This window comes from Alternaria triticimaculans (assembly GCF_023758025.1).
Source record: "Alternaria triticimaculans strain BMP 0046 chromosome Unknown scaffold_4, whole genome shotgun sequence".
NCBI lineage: Eukaryota > Fungi > Ascomycota > Dothideomycetes > Pleosporales > Pleosporaceae > Alternaria > Alternaria triticimaculans.
Genome location: NW_026055961.1, coordinates 1,634,782 through 1,656,015, shown reverse-complemented (window position 1 = coordinate 1,656,015; position 21,234 = coordinate 1,634,782). Strand labels below are relative to the sequence as shown.

General features: G+C 53.0%; 7 protein-coding genes across 7 annotated transcripts; 3 read left to right on the top strand and 4 right to left on the bottom strand.

The window, feature by feature from the left end:
• Positions 1-770: 770 nt before the first annotated feature.
• On the bottom strand, positions 771-3,613 carry J4E78_004126 (uncharacterized protein; the record flags this gene model as incomplete). Its single annotated transcript, XM_049364756.1, has 2 exons — positions 771-3,276; positions 3,330-3,613. The coding sequence occupies 2 exons, from the start codon at positions 3,611-3,613 to the stop codon at positions 771-773; spliced, it is 2,790 nt and encodes a 929-aa protein (XP_049223834.1).
• A 4,070-nt stretch (positions 3,614-7,683) lies between these two features.
• On the top strand, positions 7,684-8,490 carry J4E78_004125 (uncharacterized protein; the record flags this gene model as incomplete). Its single annotated transcript, XM_049364755.1, has 1 exon — positions 7,684-8,490. The coding sequence occupies one exon, from the start codon at positions 7,684-7,686 to the stop codon at positions 8,488-8,490; it is 807 nt and encodes a 268-aa protein (XP_049223833.1).
• A 4,012-nt stretch (positions 8,491-12,502) lies between these two features.
• On the bottom strand, positions 12,503-15,174 carry J4E78_004124 (uncharacterized protein; the record flags this gene model as incomplete). Its single annotated transcript, XM_049364754.1, has 3 exons — positions 12,503-13,473; positions 13,526-14,891; positions 14,944-15,174. 3 exons carry the CDS (start codon positions 15,172-15,174, stop codon positions 12,503-12,505), a joined length of 2,568 nt encoding a protein of 855 aa, XP_049223832.1.
• A 955-nt stretch (positions 15,175-16,129) lies between these two features.
• J4E78_004123 (uncharacterized protein) lies at positions 16,130-16,834 on the top strand (the record flags this gene model as incomplete). The annotated part of the gene is made up of 1 exon (XM_049364753.1): positions 16,130-16,834. One exon carries the CDS (start codon positions 16,130-16,132, stop codon positions 16,832-16,834), a length of 705 nt encoding a protein of 234 aa, XP_049223831.1.
• A 268-nt stretch (positions 16,835-17,102) lies between these two features.
• On the bottom strand, positions 17,103-18,308 carry J4E78_004122 (uncharacterized protein; the record flags this gene model as incomplete). Its single annotated transcript, XM_049364752.1, has 1 exon — positions 17,103-18,308. The coding sequence occupies one exon, from the start codon at positions 18,306-18,308 to the stop codon at positions 17,103-17,105; it is 1,206 nt and encodes a 401-aa protein (XP_049223830.1).
• Positions 18,309-19,190: 882 nt separating this feature from the next.
• J4E78_004121 (uncharacterized protein) lies at positions 19,191-20,149 on the top strand (the record flags this gene model as incomplete). Its single annotated transcript, XM_049364751.1, has 4 exons — positions 19,191-19,255; positions 19,307-19,478; positions 19,529-19,759; positions 19,826-20,149. 4 exons carry the CDS (start codon positions 19,191-19,193, stop codon positions 20,147-20,149), a joined length of 792 nt encoding a protein of 263 aa, XP_049223829.1.
• A 169-nt stretch (positions 20,150-20,318) lies between these two features.
• Positions 20,319-20,911, bottom strand: J4E78_004120 (uncharacterized protein; the record flags this gene model as incomplete). The annotated part of the gene is made up of 2 exons (XM_049364750.1): positions 20,319-20,404; positions 20,473-20,911. 2 exons carry the CDS (start codon positions 20,909-20,911, stop codon positions 20,319-20,321), a joined length of 525 nt encoding a protein of 174 aa, XP_049223828.1.
• Between the last annotated feature and the right edge of the window lie 323 nt (positions 20,912-21,234).

Here is a 21,234-nt window from a genome sequence, read left to right as displayed (position 1 = left end):
GTTTCCAGCACAGTTGCTAGATACCATTCCAAGTGACTTATTAATCAATCATCAACAAATCATAATGCAAACACCGAGAACAATCACGAGTGCACATGTGTAGCCAGAGATGGAGTGAAGATTGTGCATACAAAGACGCTTAGCAAAGGGTATATATCCATAATTATTATTACGAGAAGAAGCCCATCAGCTCCCTCTCAAGCTCAATTCCCTCGTATGCCATTTCCCGCTATCTTCGTCCCTGACCAGGTTCAACGCTCCGAAAAAACAACACCGGACCCTTTCATGCAGATCAGAAGAACAATGATAGATGGATCGTTTCCCAATTTACCCCACACCACAAATGCCCTAATGTGGATATATCTGCCGTCGATGCCAGATGCTAGATGAGATAGCCTAGCGGAGCCGATACGAAGAAGTAAGAAAAGAATAAGAAAAAGGTAAAACAACGCCTAAAGTTGCTGTAACATGTATGTTTTCCTTCGGTTGAACAGAAACAACAAAAACCCCACCTGTAAATGCCGGTAAATGAAAAAGAGAAATACAAGAATCTCGGCCATGGGCCATGTTAAATCGCTTCCATATATCTTCAAGAAAGTGGTGGTGGAATGGGAGGAGGAAAGAACAATTAACGGGACTCGTTTCTTCTTGTTGTTTTTCTTTCCCTGGAACCATGATATCCGTTGTACGCGGGCGTTTCTAATGTAATGCGTTTGTAGGTGCGATGAGAAAAAGGTTCGTGTATGCGTCGCGAATGTGCGTAACAACACCTAGATGTTGAGACCGCGAGTGAGATCTTCAAGGCCGGAGCTGTTGTTCTCCTTGCCCTTGGAATGCTTGTTCTTGCGTGCAGCCATCTTGCCCCAGTCTTCGTCTGCGTCGTCCGTCTCAGCGGGGGCCATCATTTGCGGGCCGGGGCTGCCCTTCTTCAGGATGCCCTTGATGGTGCTGGTCCTAGCCTGGTTTGCGCCGCCGCCCGAGGCTTGGAGTGTCATCGAGGTGCCGTTGGAGACGGCGTCGGAGTGGTTGACGACAGGTCGGTACCTAGCAGACAGACCAATGTTAGAACGCTCGGATGGGGCGATGGAGGGAGTGTACCCTGGATTCGGGCCCATGAACGACATGGCGCGCTGCTGCGGTTGGTTTCCGTTGCCTGACATGAAAGACATCGGTCGGTTTTGTCCGTTCGGTACATTGAGGAAACCCCCGCCTCCCATTGTACTGCCCATCGTGCTACCAGCGTAGCCGGGGTTGGGCATGGCCATCGACATCCGGGGATCTTGTTGTTGGGGCTGCTGCTGCATCATCTGTAGCTGCATTTGCTGCATGGCGATCATCTGCTGCATTTGTTGCATCTGCTGCATCTGCTGCATGTAGTCGTTCCCTTGCTGCATAGGGTATCCCATCTGTCCCATACCCATTCCCTGCATTTGCCCACCCATCATGGGGTTCATCATGGGGTTCATGCCGTTCATCATGGGCATGTGTGACATCCGCATCGGGTTCTGAGGTTGGCCGTTCGTGTTCATTTGCTGTCCGAGAACACCAGTGAAAGGCCCTCCCTGGGGCTTTTTCGCCGAGGCACCTCCCATGTACTTTTGCTTGGTCATATCCCTCATCTGGATCTGGTCCACGAGCGAAGGCTGCGACATACCAGCATCTTGATACATCATGTTAGGGCCCATGCCCATGTCTCCAGCAATCGAGCCGCCTGCGACTGATCCAGGACCACGCGCAAAGCCATTGAAGCCCATAGACTCTCGGTTGGTCGGCCGTACCAAGCCTCCTCCAATGAAAGAGGAGTTGTAAGGATCCTGGGGCAAATGTCTCGCGAACGCAGGCAGATTCCCTTGGCCCATGCCGCGTTGACTCATGGCACCTGCTGAGGCCGGGCGATCGGGTATGTAGGAAGGCATCGAGTTCGTCGGTTGGCTGGGGAATCTGTTGCGAGCTTGACTGGGGAAGCCGTGTTGGGCGAGAATGCCGAGCGGTACATCCTCGTCTTCCCATTCTTCGGCCTTCATGGAAGTTTCCGACGGGAAGCCCATGTGATCTGCTCCCGGCTCTGCAAGACCCCCAGGAGCTGTGGTAGACCGTCGCATAGCCTCGCGGGCAAAGTGCATCTGCTGATTCTTGCGTCTCATGAGCTCTTCTTCCTCTCTTCTTTTGATGGCATCCTCCTCGTCCTCGTAGTCTTCGTCGTCGGAGCTTTCCTCAGGTGGTGGCTTGTTCATTTGCTTCTTTTGGTATTCCCTGAATTCGGCCTGCGACATTACTCTCCTACCAGCCGCTGTACCAGGGACGGATGCAGTGTTGCTGTCTGAGGCTACTGCGGCAGGTTTCTTTGCTGTCGTGATTTGTTGCTTGGGAGCAGGCTTCGACGGCGCGAACAAGTCTTCGTCCTCAGCGTCATTGTATGGAGAGGCCGTCCGAGCGAGGGAAGCTTTGGGGGTTGTGTTTGTGGTCGTGCTCGAAACAGTGGCTGATCGAGATGAATAGGGGGTCTGGTAGGAATTGGCAGACGACGTTGAGGTGGAGTTGAGCTGTTGTTCCGGAGAGCTTTCACGATATGACTTCCTATCGGTATATGATTTGCGTACGAACTGTGCATCTGCATCTTCGAAAGTAGGTGCTGGTTGGAAGGTTGGGCTTTCTGAGGCGACTGGCGCATACGATGAGTATTTGTGGGGAGGCGGCGGCGGCGGCGGCGAGTCGTTGTCTGAATTTGGAGAAGCCATGAGGTTGTCGGTAGAGTTGCGACTGTCCCAGCTCTTCATTGGCGGTTCAATGCCAGTGGGCGGTAGAATCTTGATGGGTTCTGCTTGGAACGTGCGCTTCTCCGAAAGCAGTGAGCGTCCTGCGGTCTCTCGTTGAATTTCGGGAGATTCCTTGCGGCTTAAATGGCCAAACATGTCGTCCTCAAAGCCGCCGAAGTTCAGATCCCCCTCGAGCTTGGGCGGGACTGCAGTGCTCGCGTAGCTGGATGTGGTCATGGCGCGATTTCTGCCACTCCACCCTGTCCCTGACAGATCCTTGTATGAGGAGACGCCGGAGCTTGACTTGGGCAATGAGGGAAGATTCTTGCGGAAAGCGCTCACCGACGACGGAGCCGGAGAGCTGTTGTGTTGTGAGACGGCCGGTCGAGGGATATTAGTAAAGAGGTTGTCGTCGGAGCTGGTGTCGGTGGAAGAAGGAAGTGTAGAGGTGGAGCCATGTTGGCCATTGGCGTAGGGTCTCGAATTGGAAAATTGAGTCCCACTGCTTGACTTGCTGTCGCTAATTAAAGGGTCAGTCCGGCCGACGCTATGACTAGTGGATACGAAGCTTACCGTTTTGACGATCCTGGAGACTCATCGTCAACGGACTGGTTGCGATTTTTGCTGCCAGGATGGCTGAAGCCGCTGAAGCGAGGAAACTTTGATGATCTCTCTTTTTCCTGTGTCTTGCGCTGCTCTTTTGCCTTTTCTACTTCCGTCTTGCTCAGCACCCGGAAGGCACCAGAATCAGCGGGTGCAGTTGTGGTGACTGGGCTCGTTGCGATGTCGACTTCGTCGAACACATTGCCCTGAGACTTCCGACGGGCGGTGAATATCCCTAGGCCTGGCTTGCCCATGTTGATGAGTTGTGGTTTCCAAGTACGAGAAGCGACCAATGCCTCGGGCGGCCTATTCTGATGTGAGATGCGCTATCATATACTCCAAGACGGGCGATGCGTGGCGGTTGTGGTCGAGGAAGGAGCGACGGGTGCGGTCAGGAAGGAGCCAAACGTGGGGATGGGCAGGTAACGAATGGACGACTTGATCTAAACGTCTGGTATTAGCTCTGATTTGCGTGCCACTGGCGATGCAGGGTGCTGGCGCAGTGTCGAGAGATGAGGTGAGCGGGCGCGGCGGGTGTTGCTATGAGAGCTGAGTCGGGAGCGTCGTTGAGGGCAACTTCGTATTACCGCGTTTCAACGTCAGGGCCGTGTCGATCTAGCCGCGTATTGATAATATCATGCGCCTCGAGGGATTCGCTTGCAGTACGCGGGGGCAGGAAAGCTCGTCGTGGCAAGATGCGCCTCTGCCACTTTCCAGCGCATCGCCTGGGCCGCTTGTTGGTTTCGAGTGCGGCGTTGCTCAATCCTTCCGGGGCCCGGGAGTTGGGTGGGTTGGGTGTGCGACTTACCAGACACGAGGCGGGTAGCAGCAGCAGCACCTGTTCAACGAGTGACAATGTCTAATTGCAGACGGCGGAGACGCGATGATGTAGTCGGAGGGCACGCGCGGAGAAAACGGCGGGATCATGAACGAGTATAAGGGCGCGCACGGATGGCACAAAGCGTAGTCAGGAGTGCGCCGTCCCATCATCTTCACTCGACTGCCCACTGCCCTCTCGCTCGGCCGGGCCTGCATCTGCCTAGGTACCGAACCAATGGCATCCGCCCGCAGTAGGCATAGCGCCAAATCGAGCGGCCATGAACTGCCATGTTGGGTTTTGCCATGTACAATTGCGTCTTGACGGCCCTTGAAGTTTGCCCACGGCGCGCCAAACGCTGGTACGATTCATGCTGTCTTGCACGTAGCTGCGAGGCTGCCGTGCAGCTTCACACATAAGCCCTACTACCTGTTGAGTCGACGGCTGCAAACTGCTGGTCGAGGGTGCTGGTACAGTAGTGTAGCCTCCTAGTCCGACCACCATCCATGTCCGGGACCCTCATGCCAAAATTAGATGGCTAGGCCAAGAGGACTCATCAACCATGGTCTTTCCAGGGCCGCACGCTCGTTGCTCGCTACCTGATAACAACGCCTGATCGACAGTATCGACGCGCAGTCCGGTCGACGTCATCAACACTTGCCATGTGCAAATTCTCACTGCGCCTGGTGTTTCGGCCCTGGACACAAGACCCTTCGTATTACACTGCTCCACAGCATAACGGACCCTCTCGGACCATGCCCGCGGTCGGCGCGATACCGTCGAGCCAAAATTACAACCAGCCCACATCTGTCTAGCGGCCCTGTTCCATAGGCACCGTGGAAGCTTGAATGGCTGTGAGTCGAGCCACAAGCCAGGGCTGTCGTTGCTTGTGATTACTGCACGCCAGGATATGTGATGCTCCATTCAGCCTGCAGACTCCGAGATGACACTTCTGCGAGACGAGACGCTTCGCCGCCCGGGCACTTCTCTTGCTCGTGCCTAACATGCAGCTGCCTGCAGGCTCGCTACCCGGTGCGAAAACATCGCCCAAGCCCGCGCGCTTGCTCTAAACCCTGCTGGATTCCCGTCTTAACGATATCTAGCTAAGAGAAGAAAGCCTGTTTACACTTCACATTCACTGCGCGCATTTGTTGTTGGGCGCACAAATTGCTTTGGATGATTTCCCTCCCAGATCGATCTCAGGAGGCTGCTGGTGGCTTGCCAATGTTGCCATGATGAGAGCACAGACGCTGCCGGGCAGGCCGCTACTGCATATTTCTCCTTATGGCTACACGCATGCAAGCCAATACCAACCTCGCTGATCTGGAGGGAAGCGTTCAGTTCATGAACTGCGACCACCTCTCTCCACCGCTCTGGCAGCACGTCATGACTACCATTATTTTGCGGCCCTTTTTTTAGGCAAAGCACTCCGAGCTGTTGCCGGGTCTGTAACGCGTCTCGTCGAGAGAGTTTTTCTTGTTCCAATCGTACGATTTGCTGCGCTTCTGCAGCTGCATGGGCTGAACGCGGCTCGCCAGCTTCCCGGGCGCTCGCTGTTGGCTTGCACCCTAGAGTCGTGTTCGACGAAGCGCTGCAGCATTACTGCGGGACATGACGCCGTCTCTTTTAGCTCTCCCGCCCCTCATTAATTCCAACCTCTCGTTTGCTTCAATTTCAACGTTCTGTTCACCCCGCCTGCGAACGCGTAATCGTGTACGGGTCATCTAAGAAAATCTGGGGGTCGGTCAGCTAGCCTCACCCTACTTGCGTCTCAACACGTTCGATCGATCTGCGCTCGGCTCTCACTGTCAGCTCGGCTCCTGGAGATCAGCCGACCCAAATTGGTTGGCATTCGCTCATATTGCATGTGTTCCCAGCTGGTGACAAAACCTTTTGTTAACTGTACAAAGTGTTCATTGTCGGTGCCTTGTTTCTGAACTCGTGCGGTAAGTAGCAAGCAGGACCTGCCGGCTTTTCAATTTCGCTTTATCCACATTGCTATCACGACTCCTTGTCTTAGCATCCTCAATGCCAAGACGTCGCAACAGGATTCCGGAAGGTCCAATGAAGGAATTTCGGCGAGACCGTTACATCCTCGATACTCTTCTGTTATGACCGCGTCAACTTTGCAGCGAGTCTCGGGCATTTTGCTTCTTTGCTGTCGGCTTCACCTAGTTTGCTTTGTTTTCCGTTTCTAGTCTGTTGCCATCCGCCCGGTACCGTGTGGAGACGGGACAGAACACTCATGCAAGAGACGTCTCTGCGTACGGTCATGAGACTCGATAGCGGCGTATGTCCGGGCTAGGACCATGGTCGCATCTGACAGGTCTGGTGAATGTAACGGCCGTGTATCGGAAGACGACAGCATTCTTCTGCTCGAATGGGCGCACACAAGGCGACTGTGTAGATGCCGTACTGATCACACCTGCGGTACTTTAGTTTTGACGCAGGGTAATGCTAAGAGCTCACGCGCCGTTACGTCGATCGAGATGAGCAGGTGAGATCAGGTTTTTACATATCCGAGAACATCTGTCGCTGAGAAAGATATGGGTCGCACTAGGAACTAGGAGAAAAGGTGCTGGAGAAGACAGGTAGCTTGAGTGTGCTCTAAGGGCAGGCGCGCTACGACTGAGTGCAGCTTCCCAAATATCTGCACCAAGGCTACCGCGGACTCACCGAAGCGCATGGACGCTCGAAAGGGTCCAATGACGCAACTGCGTAAACAGTGACAACGTTCACTCCAGCCCCAACACTGCAATTGCTTCTTCTCGTCTAGTAGTCCGACCCCCACACTTCACTGGCGCTACTCCACGACTTTCCTCTTACATCGGCGGCAACACCAGCAATCAGGCCTCAGCAGAACGCGGGAAAAACAAAGCCTGGTCAGCTTCCGCGCAACATGCCGACTAGGTTCCTCGATCTTCCGCCCGAGCTCCGCAACGAGGTGCACAATATTCTTTAGGAGGGTATCATACACCCACGTCAACCTAGGAAAAGACTGAACAGGTCTGCAGCCTACATTAACATAGAAACCTGCAAAGCAGGTGGCCTGACGCCGATGTAGGCTCTAAGCCTGTTCAGCTTTTTTCTTGTATAAGGGGCACCTGTTTTTTGAGAAGTACTGCGACGCCCGGAACTGTGTTGGTGCGACATCACACAGTCAATGGCTCATCCATACGCGGTACACCAACCGCCATCACATGGATACTGGAGGCAGTATTCAATCGTCTTGTTTCCCCACTTCATCCCATCACATTACAGAAGACCCGCAATGCATCCCCTCTCTCCGCAATTTGGAAGATGGACAGATATTGCGCCCATGCATGGGTCGCTAACTGCCGAACCTGGGCATATTAGCCTCATATACCGTTTCAACTGACCGGAGAGAAGGCCCCATCCATAGCCAGATAGGTCTGAACTTCAGCTGGCAGTCATAAAAAGAGTCAATCAACATGTTGAACCATTGAAGTAAAGTAGACTTGATATCAGCCGCACCTACTTGCAAGAATGCGCAGCCTCATCGCCACCGTGGTCATTGCCTTTGCAACACAGATCCTCGCAGCATGTACCCGCGAAGCCCTCAAATCAATCGCAGACGAATTCCTCGCCGCTCAAACTGCGGGACAAACAACTTTCCCTTCCCTTTCTAGCACTGTCGCATACACCGAAAACCGGAAGAGCGTCGACATAAAAAATGGCATTCTCTCCAAGCCCATGACAATCGACCATGCCCGAGCCCAGCACGACACAACTCAATGCGCCGCGTTCACTGAGTTTATTGTCACCAACACCGCCGCGCCGTATGTAATCGCAACGCAACTCCGTCTCGACAACAGCACAAAAGTCTCGCAAATCGACACCATCTGGACAAGTAAAGGAGACTGGCTCTTCAACGTCACAGGCACATACTACTGGGCCACGCGCGAGAAGTGGGATCCCATCCCTGCCGCTAACCGCGATACGCGTGCTGTCATCAAAGCAGCAGGAGATGCCTACTGTGACCTCTTCAACAACAAAAGCGTCACAGTGCCCTGGGGCTCGCCGTGCGCTCGCCTCGAAGGTGGTGCGTATACAGGCAAGGGTGAGGCGACGGACAGATGCGATGTCGGTGTTCCGAGCGGTGTACCTCTGGTAAACAGGCAATATATTATCGACGAAGAGTATGGGACCGTAGATATCATCATGGATTTTGGAGGTGTGGCAGGACAGGTTGGGGCGGATGGGTTGCCGGATAGTCATGAGTTTAGGGTTGAAGGGGGGAAGTTGAGGTACGTGCATACGCTCTCAAGTTGTGGCGGGAAGGCGTGCATGTAGGTTTTGGATGCATTGATGTGCGTGTGTGGGCATATGAGGATCAGGGGCTTGGGCAATGAGCAGGATGAGGTTGAATCTTCGATTTATGTGAGAACCATGTGACCAGAGCAAAATTAAATTCCAGCCGTATCACAGCTTAGTATTACTATTGCACTCCTGAAAGGTATCTGTTATGCTATAGGGGTTTTTAGGTCATAGGTTATGCTAGGAATAATCCCGAGCCCAACAGAGGGCTTACTCCTCAATCATCCTTACCACTACTCTCGCCATGTTCAACGTGTGCGCACAGTTTCCCCTTCGAAACTCCATCAGTCTTCAATCCCCATACCACATCACCACATCTCCATCAGCATCATACCAAGCCTCTGCACAACCTCTTACGTCCAGGTAATCCACCCACTCATCATTCTCCACGGCCAGTGCTTTCGGTACTCTCTTCAGAACACCAGATGCATTGCCATCGAATCCGCCAAGAAGTGACCTCTCTGCTTGAATTGTCTCCATCTCGTCTCGCACAACGTGGTGGTTGATGGATTCGCGGACATGTGGAGCTTGTGGCGCGTCTGTCATGACGACATCCCCAGACCCGTCGATGGAAGAGGCGCCGTGTATGATTCCATTTCTGCAGACGAGTCTCCTTTCAACGAGAACAGGGTCAACGTAGCTGTGTAGACGCCAAGTTTTACACTTAGAGGTATGTGTGAATGCCCAAATCAGTACCTCAGGTTGGGTCTGTATTGCAAGCTCACAGACGCCTGTCAACCTTGCAATCTCGGTGCCGCTGATAGTGAGTGGCCATATGAAGCTGCTATCCTCGCCATCGCGTTGTCTTGGTCGATCAGAGGCAAATGGCTCATCCCACTAGTTTAGCCAATGGTTCCTCTCATGTCCCAGTGAGACCGTCGTAGAGGCATTATAGGCATCCCAGCTCTTAGCGTTTTGCTCCATCTGCGATAGACGAATGACGTCTGGAGGAACGCTGTACAATAGCAAAGTATCGCCGTAAGCCACGATGGCGCGGACTCCCTGCGACAAATCCGCAGCCGCACTATACAGCCTTGGTACAGCGTTCTGTTCTGGCGGAGTGAACGTGATCTTTCGAAGAAGCTTCGTAGGTCCGCCAAGAGGTGCGTCGCAGCCTAGTGTCAATAGGCCGTTGACAGGGTCGATAAACAGGACGTGATACCCGTCACTTAGCGGAAGCGCATGATAGTGATCACAACTAGGTGAACCTGGACGATGCGTCGCAGAATCAAACCCAAATGAACCCCAGAAAGACGCCATGGTGGGCCGGCCGAAGAACTTCCGGCTGATGGCAGGCCGATCTTCTGGATGTGCTGCACTGGAAATAAGACGGAGCTTCTTGGCAGATTCGAAGCCTGGTCGTGGCGAAAGAAAGTACAGGTGATCGCCTGCTGAATGTTAGGCGCATGGTAGACCCAAGAGACCTGTACTTACTCGGCGCTGTGAGCGGAAACTAACGACTCAAACTCTGTCCTGTGAGCGCATCAATCCAATGCAACTCAATTCCTGCTGAACATCCAAAGGCGACGCAGCGACGTTGCGGGCAGATAGAGACACTGCGTGGTGGATCGTCTTCGGCGCAGAGATGGCGGTATATCGTCGTGGTTCCTCTTTCGACAGGGACGGTGTGAACACATGACTCGAAGGTGCAAAGCCCATGGGCAGAAGGCCTTCGTGAGGGTCCGGAAATATTGAGGTTCCATGCGTGATTGACGAAGTGTTGATCGTGGGTTTGATGATCGTCCGTATTGTGGAGGTTGATGCGCTGGTTGTTCGACCGTACGCCAATCGTATCGAAGGTTGTGGGATCTCGCTCTTGGACGAATGGACGATGCATTCGAGCCGTGTTGCGTCCTTGAAGACTCATACCAGCCTCATAGTCATTGATACAGCTAGTCTGAATAGACGCAGATGTGGTGACACCCTTCTCCGGCCCATCAACATCAACATGTACATCGACGGAACCGTTGCCTCCGACTGTGCGTCCGTAGTGCAGCTCACAAACCAGGCCCATGCGTCCTTCGAGGAGCGCAGCGATAGCGTGTCGACCAGAGGAAACGTCCATGCTCATTTCAATGACCCTTCTTGGGCATACGACGCTGGTAATGGGCACCGGAAGTCCACTCTCGAGGTCGTAGATGTAGATTAGGGTTTCTCGTGCGACACATACGAACCGACCGCAGAGACTTGTGGAGAATACCAATCCGCTAGCATACCCATTGGCTAGCTCAGTGAAGTCAATGTCAGAGCGTTCCACGATAGCAGCTCTGTTATCCAGTCCGTTGCCGCTCCATCCAGATGACAAAGCACACTGCCGAGCAAGGTATCGACTCAGTGACCATTCTTCGCTATGCGAGGCAGCGGTCGCAATAGGATGGAAAGCGGCACTATGCGCTGTGGAAGTAGTATTTCCAGTGCTACTCAGCCAACCACCTCTGCTTAGCATTGCATTGAGCAGTTTCTTATCAAGACTTGCCCGCATCCAGTGTCGGCACGTATGGCGTACGGCATTGAAATCTTTTGGGCCGAGGTAATCGTATACGTGCTGAAGAATCTCAACTGGAAGGTGGTATGAGTTAGGAAAGGTCGGTGGTGCTGCCACGCTCAAAGCAAGATACCAAGCGCGATTTGTCAGCCTCAACGCCTTCCATGCAGCCGTATTCAAGTACGGTGAGAGCAGCATAGCAAAAGTACGAACCGGAGACGTAGGTGCGTGCCCAACAAGATTGGGATTACTGCACGTAGCATGACCTTGTGCAGGAGTAAAGAATGGAGAGCCGTCCTCAAGCGCGATGACAAAAGGGCTTTCATCTTCTTCCGACGGTGTGCGAACGCCGAGTAGAACATCAGTCACAGTTCGAGTGATGCCTTGATCGGTACCAGGCTCCAGGATTGCATCCTCAATGATGCTGGCACTGTCGAGCATTGAGAAAGAGTCGGTCCGTGCTCGTCGCAGTAGTTGTATGTCGCTATTAGTTTCTGCGAGACTGGGAAGGCGAGACAATGAGTCGCTGTAAGACCCTACGGAGCGGAGGCTTGGTCCGCTGAACATGAACGTGGCAGGCGAGACCATGTCTAGGCTGGGTACTGAGCCGTATAACGAGGATCCTGGCCTGGACCCAAAGCTAGATGCTCGCGATCTTGCTTCTGGACTATCTGCTATCACATTACGATCTGCGGCGCTACCGAAAAGCGAAGTGATGTATCTGTGGAAGGCCACTCGCGGCCTAGATTGTAGACGGGATGCGAGAGCAGTATTGGGACGGTCGGCTTTGGCAACCCGGGGTAGGGTCTTGCGACTATGAGGGATACGGGTTCGTGAAGGTCGAGGGAAGACATGGCGAAGTACTTCGGAGCGTCTTGGAGCTGGCGATTGCGCTTTGCTTGTATTGTTAGGGGTAGCTTCGTCCAATAGTATCGTCTGCGATAGGGTTGCGTCAGCCAAGAGTGGGGTCGTCATTGCGTAGTCCATTGCGTGTGACATTTGTTCGCGGCGGGAACGGGGCGGAGTGAGAGACAGTATGCGCGTGGTCGGCGATCCCGAGAACGAGGCTACCCGAAGAGGTTCGAGTTGGATGATAGGAAGCGCTGATTCAGACTTGGTTTCCGCCACCCCACGCGAAAGGTATATCTGAGAAGACGTGATTGAAGCACCCCCGTGATGGAGGTGCACCGTTGGTTCAAGGTGAGTTGCTGATAATAATGACCAGGAAGAAGACCAGAAGAGTGTTAGCCAGTTCAGAGGATGTGACTCCTTTCGAATGACGAAAGAATGCGTGGCGTGGTATGGGTATCGCGGCAGAAGTGCCTGCGGTGAGTGGGTGAAGAACGTGAGGTATAACGGGGTAAGAACATAACCAAATTCATTGCGGTAGTGGGTATCAACAAACACGAACCAGGAAAGAACGACGACTATACAAGGTGGTAAGGATGTCCGATGCATACAAGAAGGAACATCCCTAAACTTGTCGAGGAAAGTGCGCCTGGGCTATTCCCAGCTGCCATTGGCATCATCGGTCCCAGATCCATGAGATCCGTTCTGAGGCCTTCCATGTTTCTGTAGTAGCCATACGTCATCCAAAGGCATGATGATACTAGGGTTCTGGAACCGCAGGCCACGTTCACGGGCTTCGTCTAGTGTAAGTCTGCCTGCTTGCCCGTTGGCAACCGCTTCTTCTTGAACGTCGCGTCCAAGCTCCGATTGTTCCGGACTTCGCAGGCTCCGTAAAGCGATGAACTTCATCAGTGGCCGATAAGTGCGCGCAAACACAACAAGGAACCACAGTGTGCAGACTACGAGCGGCGCTACCATGACGGCCCGTTTGAACGCCTTCTTCAGAGCCAGTTGACCAGCCACAGTGATTTGGAACAGTACGACACCGACGAGAACGCGGTCACACATCATTGTCCAGCCTTTGCCAGTCGAGTGTTGTCTGTGCTCCATTGCATACAAGAGTTGATACTTGTGCACAAAGTGACCAATCATAAAATAGGCCAAGCCAGTGAGCAGAACCATCCACGAGTCTTGCAACACACTGTAGACGATACAGATGATGAAGATCAAGATGGTTTGCGGCAAGAAGAACCCGTAACTGAAGACCGGTGGTTGTACCAGTTCGGCGTAATCTCTAGGAGTCTTGGCGCCAATCAGATAGACCGGGTACAGAGAAAGGGCACCAAACTCCAAAAGTCGGAATGGAAATAATCCAAATCCTTGGAGGATGATGAAGTTGGTGTAAAAGCCGAGTAGATTAGAGAGCGATGTAGCCAAGGCGTATGCAATTTGCGTAGCGCTTGTAAGCTTCTCGGCGAAGCGTTCAAGCATCGCCAGGAAACCGGAAGCAGTCCCCAGTATGGTGAAGAGAATGAAGAAGTTGAAGAAGACGAAGAAGAAGTTCTTCGAAATTACTGATAGCTCAACATCGCCCTGTGAGATCATCCCTTGCTTGTTGGCAAGCCCTAAAGAGTGTTAACATGGCAGACATTGACTGTTGACGGCTGGCACACTTACAATCGTACAAAAAAGGTACAAGTACGTTAATCAGAGAGACTGCCAACGTAGGGAGTTGATTGTTGAAAAGAACCTCGAGGTTAGGATGCTCGTGCAGCAGATTTGCCAGACCGGGTAGTACCTCTTGAATGGAGCACGTGTTCAAAGCACCAGCGATAGGTACGAACAGGACTGTCCAGAAGATGCTCAAGATACCAATAGCGATTGTAATCGACCAAGATCGAAACATTCTTTGGCCGCGAGACAAATATGTGTTGGACCAAACTACGTCTTGTGGTGCCGGACTTGTGTGGGCTAAAAGCTGTAGTGGCGAAGGGTCGAGGACAGCCTGGATGGCCATTTGCGCACTTGCAACGCTGTCCATAGTCACAAACGCCAACGGAGTCGGCTCGAATTCTTTCTTGCGCAGCGCCCGAATATCGTCGTCGAGTCCGCGCAGTTTCTCTTCATAGTAGTCAATGGCATCTACCCTCTTATATCTCAGCTTGAAGCGGCCGTACCAGATCTTCGCTGTCGGGCGCTGCTGCGCATAAGGGCTGATGTGGCCAGGGTCTCGTTCTGCGTCGCTCAGGAAGTGGCTCGTCTCGCTCTCCTCGTTGCCGCTATCCTCAGTATGTTGTGGCGGATGTGGCTGGACCACCGGAAGAGTCTCCAAGCTTCGTTCCACGCTTCGGCTTCCAAGATGAACAGTCCAGGCCTCCTCCAATTTCCGCAAGACAGCTTGTCTCTCGACGACTTTGTCGTCAAGCTCTTTCCAGTTCCTGCAAAGTGTCACGCTCTCGACCTTGCCGATGCCGAGATCCATAATGAAGTCCTTGATCTTGTCCTCGGACCGTAGGTCGATAGGAATACCAGATAATCTGATGGTCCGGTCGGTGATGGTAGTCTGGCTTCCCAGATACTCTTGCCGGACATCGATTATCCTCCTCGTTTCCGAAACGATCAAGTACATTATGAGGGCGGTGAAGAGGTACACGAATACAAGATACATCCACAGATAGTCGGTGTATTGTTCGTAGCCGGAGGCAAATGTCGAAAGTGTGCTTCGTATTTCAATGCGCTCAAGACTGGGCTTCTTGTCAATCGAAGACTTCTTTCCCTCCTTGTCCTGATGTGTGTCGTGGACTGGTTTGATGACGGCTAACGCAAAGAACAGCGTGACCAGCAGGAACTTGATAGCCATCTTGAAGAAAGCGAGGTATACGTAGGCGTCGAGACCGGCTGAGGCGAGCACCTGCTCGTCGGTGATCCTCCATAACGGTATAACCCAGCCGAAGAAGCTATCGGGAAGGTCGGGCAGCGATGTCGCGAGGTTGTTCTGCTTCTTGCGCGCAGAGTAGAGGCCTTTCCATCGTGGGCGAAGGAACTAATATGACCAGTCAGCAGGTAGGTCGGAAGACAATACTGCGAGTACGCACGCAAAAGGCCAGGAAGGCCACTAGGCCAAGCGCGGCGGAGAGGGAGACTTGGAGGTGGAAAGCGCGCTGCGGCCGGCGCGTGCCGTAAGGGTCGTTGGGGTCGCTGGTGCCATTCCCGCAAGTACCGTTGCCTTTGATCATTGCCAAGTGCTCTCGTGAGTCGCCATAAACAAAATCGACGTTGAGGGTCGTGTTCAACAGGAGGACGGAGGGTGGTGTTGGCGATGTCATGATCCGCACGCTAGCCGCCCAAGCCACGCGACTCATACAAGCTTCACCCCGGTCCGTTACCCGCCTCGTTTTCTGAAGACTTCCTCACCGCATGTCACTCACCGCATGCATATAACAGCTGCTATTCGCTACTGCGGACACAATTTCGTCTCGTGATCATATGCTATGTACTGTGAATGAGTACAAAGAATTCGACGGCGGTACCGTCTAGGTACAGTTCATTGGACAGATGACGTGTCACAGAGCGGATACCTGCAAATACTTCCCATCCGGCAATGGGCAGGTTTGACTAGCAAAACAAAGGTCGTAGGAGCAATGACTGGTAGGACTACAGCTGTAGTTGCAAATTGCATGACTGCACCTGCTACAGCATCTTTTGAAGCCCAAACTGACTGCTGTATGCGATGACGCAGGCTGGCTGTTCTTTTCCATTTCCTTCCCAAGGAGATATTGTTCATTCGTGCACTTTGTACGAAGATCCTCGCCATGGTTATTGCTACCACAGCACTCGCTCAAAACGAAAGCAGACCTCAAGACCAGTCATTTGATGCAGCGAAGTGGTTCGCCACAACGGAGGCTGTCTAGAAGCACCCCGAGAAGTGTCATTTGGAGTCATTCGACTTGTAAATCGGTATGTGTGCTCAATGGTAGCGGAAGCAGTCTGACCAGGACTGCAAACCACGTTCCTTCCAAGGTTGGATATCTCAATGTGAGGAGTCTATTCCTCTTACGGTTGGACCTCGGGAGACGCGTGAACACGTGCCTTATCGATAAGCACCAACGGTGATCGCGAAACTTCGCTGTCGGTACTTTCTCCGGTTCCGCAGGCGTCACTGGTTCAGGTGGAGAGAGAAGGATTATCTGGACGCGCGCTCGCTACCATTTCTTTCGTACCCACCATCATTTCCTCTTTTTGCAAAAGTACTTTCACACTACACTACCAACTACATCTACCATGTCTTACCACGGTCGGGCACCGCAGAAGAGCCATACCCAGGGCTACCGCAGCTCGCCTTATGGCGCGTCACCAAGGAACAACGCCGGGCGGGGTAAAGGCCCCGGGTCTTTCGACGTACAACGCGAATACATCAACGAGCAATCTCCAGACGCGGAGTCCGCGCGCAGGAACCCTCTGCACAGTTACTTCATTCAAACCGGGAAGCACAGGGGGAACACACTAGCGCACATCAGTCGCTTCGACGAACAGTACCTTGGATGGTTATCCAGCGATTGCTGCAGAAACCTACCACGCGATCACATCATCCGGAGAGCCATCGACCAGTGGAACGCAGAACGCAGAGCTAGTGGAGCGTTGCCTCCTGTTTCCAGTGCTCCATTGCGATTCAAGAGTGGCAAGTACCATCTCTACATGCAAGAGAAGTACCTCAGGAAGTGGTGGAAGGTCACGGCTCAGGAACTCGTCGACGCTGGTGTCGAATACAAGGTCAACGAGAACACAAAGACAAAGGCGAAGAAGTTCTCGCTGTACCAGGTCTACGAATATGTCAAGAAACATAATAAGCTTGACAGGGAAGAGCTCGAAGCTGTGGTTAAGGACGAGAAAGACCGCATAAACAGGGCAAGGACGACGTACACGAGTTACCAGAACGGTGATTTCGCCGGCGGCGGTATTGATTACGACGACTGCCCCTGGTGGTGAGATCATGTATTACAGGTAAGCGGTGTGCCCTCCACCAAACGGGAGCCAAACTGACTGCAATGCAGGAAACAACGTGTGGGAGATTGTTCTTGCCAAGATGGCTGATACCCGATGCAACAGGAGTTCTTCACTTTCATCAGATAAACTTTGTAACACCAGACAATTTGGAACCTGCTTCTCTGCCGGAAAAATGAAGAATCAATTCATTAGGTAGTAATAAAACGCCGTGTACCTCGGGTATCAAACTCCACAAACCGCTAAAAGTCGCTCAACAAAGATCCGGCTGGGGCACGCCGAACAACCACACCATGCCCCAAAGTCGTACGCTTCTCTCGTCCATCCGTGTCATAAGTGCATGGTCAGTGGCCCGCTTGACCGCCTCGCGCTCGGGGAACAGGCTCAGAAAAGCATGAGGTTGCGCAGGTACAGGGACTCTGTCATCCACCTTTGTCTCCGCTAAAGGGTGCTCGGAAAGGGAACGTTGACGAAGTTCATTGGCACTCATATGTGGTGTATCGGCAAGTGTCCACCAAAAGAGTCTGCTCAAGGGTGTCTGGCCTTTATACAAGGCTGCATTGAAGTCGTCTTCATCGGCAACAGAAGACTGGATAAACTTCAGGTATGTCTGCAAAGCCCGTAGCACATCGTTTGCGCGGCAATCCCCTAGCTGGTCGTTGTCTTTCCAGATACGCGACGAGTGGTAGGGGTGTGACACTTCTCGTATGTTGCCCAAGTCGCCGATTGCCCAGTGGGACTCGTCTTGAACAAAGATGTTCGCTGGCTTGATATCATCGTGACAGTAGCCTGCACGGTGTAAAGTACCCAGATTCTCAAGTAGTTGGTTGAAGGCTGGCCGATAGCGTCCATCAACCTGACTATAAGCCATAGGCGTTTCTTCCGACGACAGTTTGTTGGCAAGTGAACGAAGATTTCCGCCTTTGAGCAGAGGGGTGACGAGGTGCCACTCGGCCGGTTCGCCAGGCGTTGTAGAAGCCATGAAATGTGCTCTCACGGGAAGGAAGCCGTTCTTCGTCGCGTTCGCATCGTCGGCAGCGGAACCCCCAAATTGTAGTGATGCGGGTATTTCCGTTGGCCATTTGGACGCATCTGGCGCGCAATTTCGGAATGGACTCCGCCCTGGTGTGAACGTCTTGATAACCGAGTCTCCGTAGGCGAACACCTTGCCCTCCCAGCCCTCGCCAAGCACTTTCCAAGACGCCCGGTTTGCTATTAGCTCTTCTTCCAACTTCGAACTTTCGTCATCGGGTTGCCAAGATCGAGCCTGTAGGTCTCCTTCGTTGTGGGAGTTGAAGTTGGTCGCAGAGTACTTTTCCAAGAGTGCTTGTCGACTAGTGAGGTACAGATGTTGTTGCTGGAATAGGGCAAGTATGAAGAATACAACAGCGACCCGGTAACGCAGATAGTATAGAGTCCGCGCGCTGTGTGGAACTGAGTTTAGGAGAAGGCGACCCATGGGTGCTGGTATAAGTCTCCGACAGAGAGATGAGAAGGAGAAGGAGTATGGCGCTCACTAAGCTTCGGAACTCATACTAAGAGAGTGCGCCTGCCGTGACTCTTGTAGAGCCGCAAGTGGCATCCCTCCAAGATTCATGGAAAGTGCTACGCGCCAGCGCATTGGAACGGTGAGCGAGTGCACTGCAACGACTCAAGCTCCGAGTGGCTCTCGCGGAGCCAAACGGCATCTCGGAACCAGCTGCCAGGCGCAAAGCTCTATTCTTGTTCTCCCTACTGCGCCCCTATGACGTTCAACTCCAAAGTCTTGGCCTATGAATGGCCAAGATGTGGCTTTTGAAGCGAGGAAGCAGGAAGTCGGGTAATATCATTCGGATGTCGGCTAGCAAAGTTAATCTTGAAGTCCCCAAGGCTGTGGCGTCACAACGCAGTGACTTCCCGCATAGTCTTTATTGGCTAGCCGTAGTGGCAAGAACGGCTGTGTCCAGTAGTGTCCATGTGGGTCGGTAGGCACATAGCCTGTGCTTAACTCCGATATTGGATCTATGCAACGAGATGTTGTTCTCAGCACTACCATAGCCACGCCCCGGTCGTGCTCTAAGCCGCACAGCCGTAACCCTAAAACCCTACCGTATCTGGCTCACTATCGATGGGTGCGAAAGACCACAAGCTCGCGCGATTGGGCAGGCAAGTATCCCGAAGCAAGTTACTGGTGTTGTTGGTAAAAATGTGGGGTGACGTCAAGGATGCGCTGTCTCCAGCCAGGTAGCGTCAGGCACGAGGTTAGCGTGGCGCATGGATCAACAGATCTCTATCACCACTGAACCGGCTTCCAGGCTTTGCCGTGACATCCTGAATCCTTGCATCCTTCCGCACCTGCACCATGAGTTCCGAAACCCAGTTTGCTGAAAACAGGACCCGCTTGGTCTCCCACTTTGATGGCTACAGGTAAGGAGCGCCACGTGCCGCCACTTCCGTAGCCACAACTAACGGTTCCAGCACCCGGGATGCACAGAGCGACGGGTGGGCCAAACTGTGGGAACAGAAGGAACAGGATCTGTGGGATCGGGTCCAAGCTTCGCCTGCTCTGACTATGTTCCTTGAAGAACACCCTTATCGCGAGACGCTGTTCCGAGACCAGAGTCAACGGCAGTTGAAGGCATTTGTGCCTGTAGGTGTCTCGTAACGAGCGTACTTGACAAGAGGCTCATCGTGCATTAGGGCTGCGGTAAGGGGCATGATGTGGCGCTATTAGCACGTCATGGCTTCAGGACATGGGGTCTAGAAATTTCCCAAGGAGCAGTGAATACCGCCAACGAGAACGTCAAATCTCATCTAGATCCTTCAGCTGGCCATGTCGCTGACGTCGTGCTCGGCGATTTCTTCCAAAAGGGATTCGAGGCTCATTTCGGACCTGATTTCCAGGGTTTCGATCTAATCTACGACTATACAGTACGTTCGGCATGCAAAGAGTCCCGACCGACATGCTCCTAACGAGTGCTAATAACGTCGATCAAGTTTCTGTGTGCCCTGCTTCCTGAGATGCGAAGAGATTGGGCCGATCGCATGAAGAGCCTTTTGTCGCCAACTGGTGTTCTCGTGTGCCTCGAATTTCCAATGTGGAAGCCTCTGAAAGCTCAAGGTCCGCCATGGGGTCTGAACGGTGTACACTGGAACCTTCTAGCCGATGGTGCTGATGGCCTGTTCGACGACTCCGGCAATCTTCTCGGAACAGGAAAGGAGCAGGGCTCGTTCGAAAGGGTTGTGTATTGGAAGCCCCCAGTCTCTTTCAAACAAAGTCGCGGCGACGACATGATTAGCGTCTGGAAGTTGAAGCAATAAACGGCGAGGAAACTCAGACATGTATCGTTGCCCTATCCGCATGGTCTGCGGCAGGTTGGAAGACAACGGAGCACTTCAGTTGGTAAACGATGGTAGCACAATGATTGATCGGGGCTCGTTCGCATTGTATAAACGCTAAATTGTAACAGTATACTGGAAAACAACCACCTCACATCCCGTCAGTCAGCATAGCCTCAATCAACTGCACATGCCGGTTTGCATTCGTCTCGCTCCACTCAGTATCATAGTTCAGGCCTGAATTATCGACGTGGCAAGTCAGTCTATGTTTCACGTACAGTTGGAACATCGCGTTTTTGTCATACCGTATGGCCAGAAGTGTCCACCACCGCAAGTAATCTTCGCATTTGCTCCATCGAAGCTCCTGATCAGGGATAGTGCCGTGCGCCAGTCGCCTGCAGCACACTTTCTGTCAAAAGCCGCTGTCTGGCCGACTCCTAGCGTGTGGCTTATCTCATGCATCGCAGTCCTTTCCGTCATGTAAGCGCGGTTGGAGCCGAATCGTAGATCGCCGTTGTAGTTCGCCTCGGCAGTAGGGACACCCGGGGCGTAGGCCACACGAATCGTCTTGTTTGCGTCGGAGTACTTCTCATAGCGAGCGACGGCCTTTGTCATTGCAGCTTCGATCTTAATGTATGCGTCTCTTTGGTCGGCGGTGGGGTTGGACGCTTTTGCCAAGGACCAGGACAGGCGTGCGGAGGCGGTGCAGGCATACGCCGCGACGAGGAGAAGAGAGAACTGCATGATCGTGGGTGTAGTTTCTTGGGTTGGATCAAGAGCTGTGGTTGTCGGCGCTGTTCAGGGCTTGCAGCGATGAGGGCTGCTGCGGCATGCCCAATGATATACCATGTGTTCTTTCATGGTAAATTTCCACCGCTGATTACCACGCACACCTTTACTGCTGTAGTGGCTGCAATTAAGGACGGTCTTTCGGCCTCATTAGGTAGGTGGGTTGATAAGCTGGGATATTGTCCCACGCATAGGAGAGCATTCTTCAATCCTTCCCACTCGTGATGGTTCTTATCCAGCCAAATATGCTACCTTCCTCTGGCGGCTGGGTCACGTTT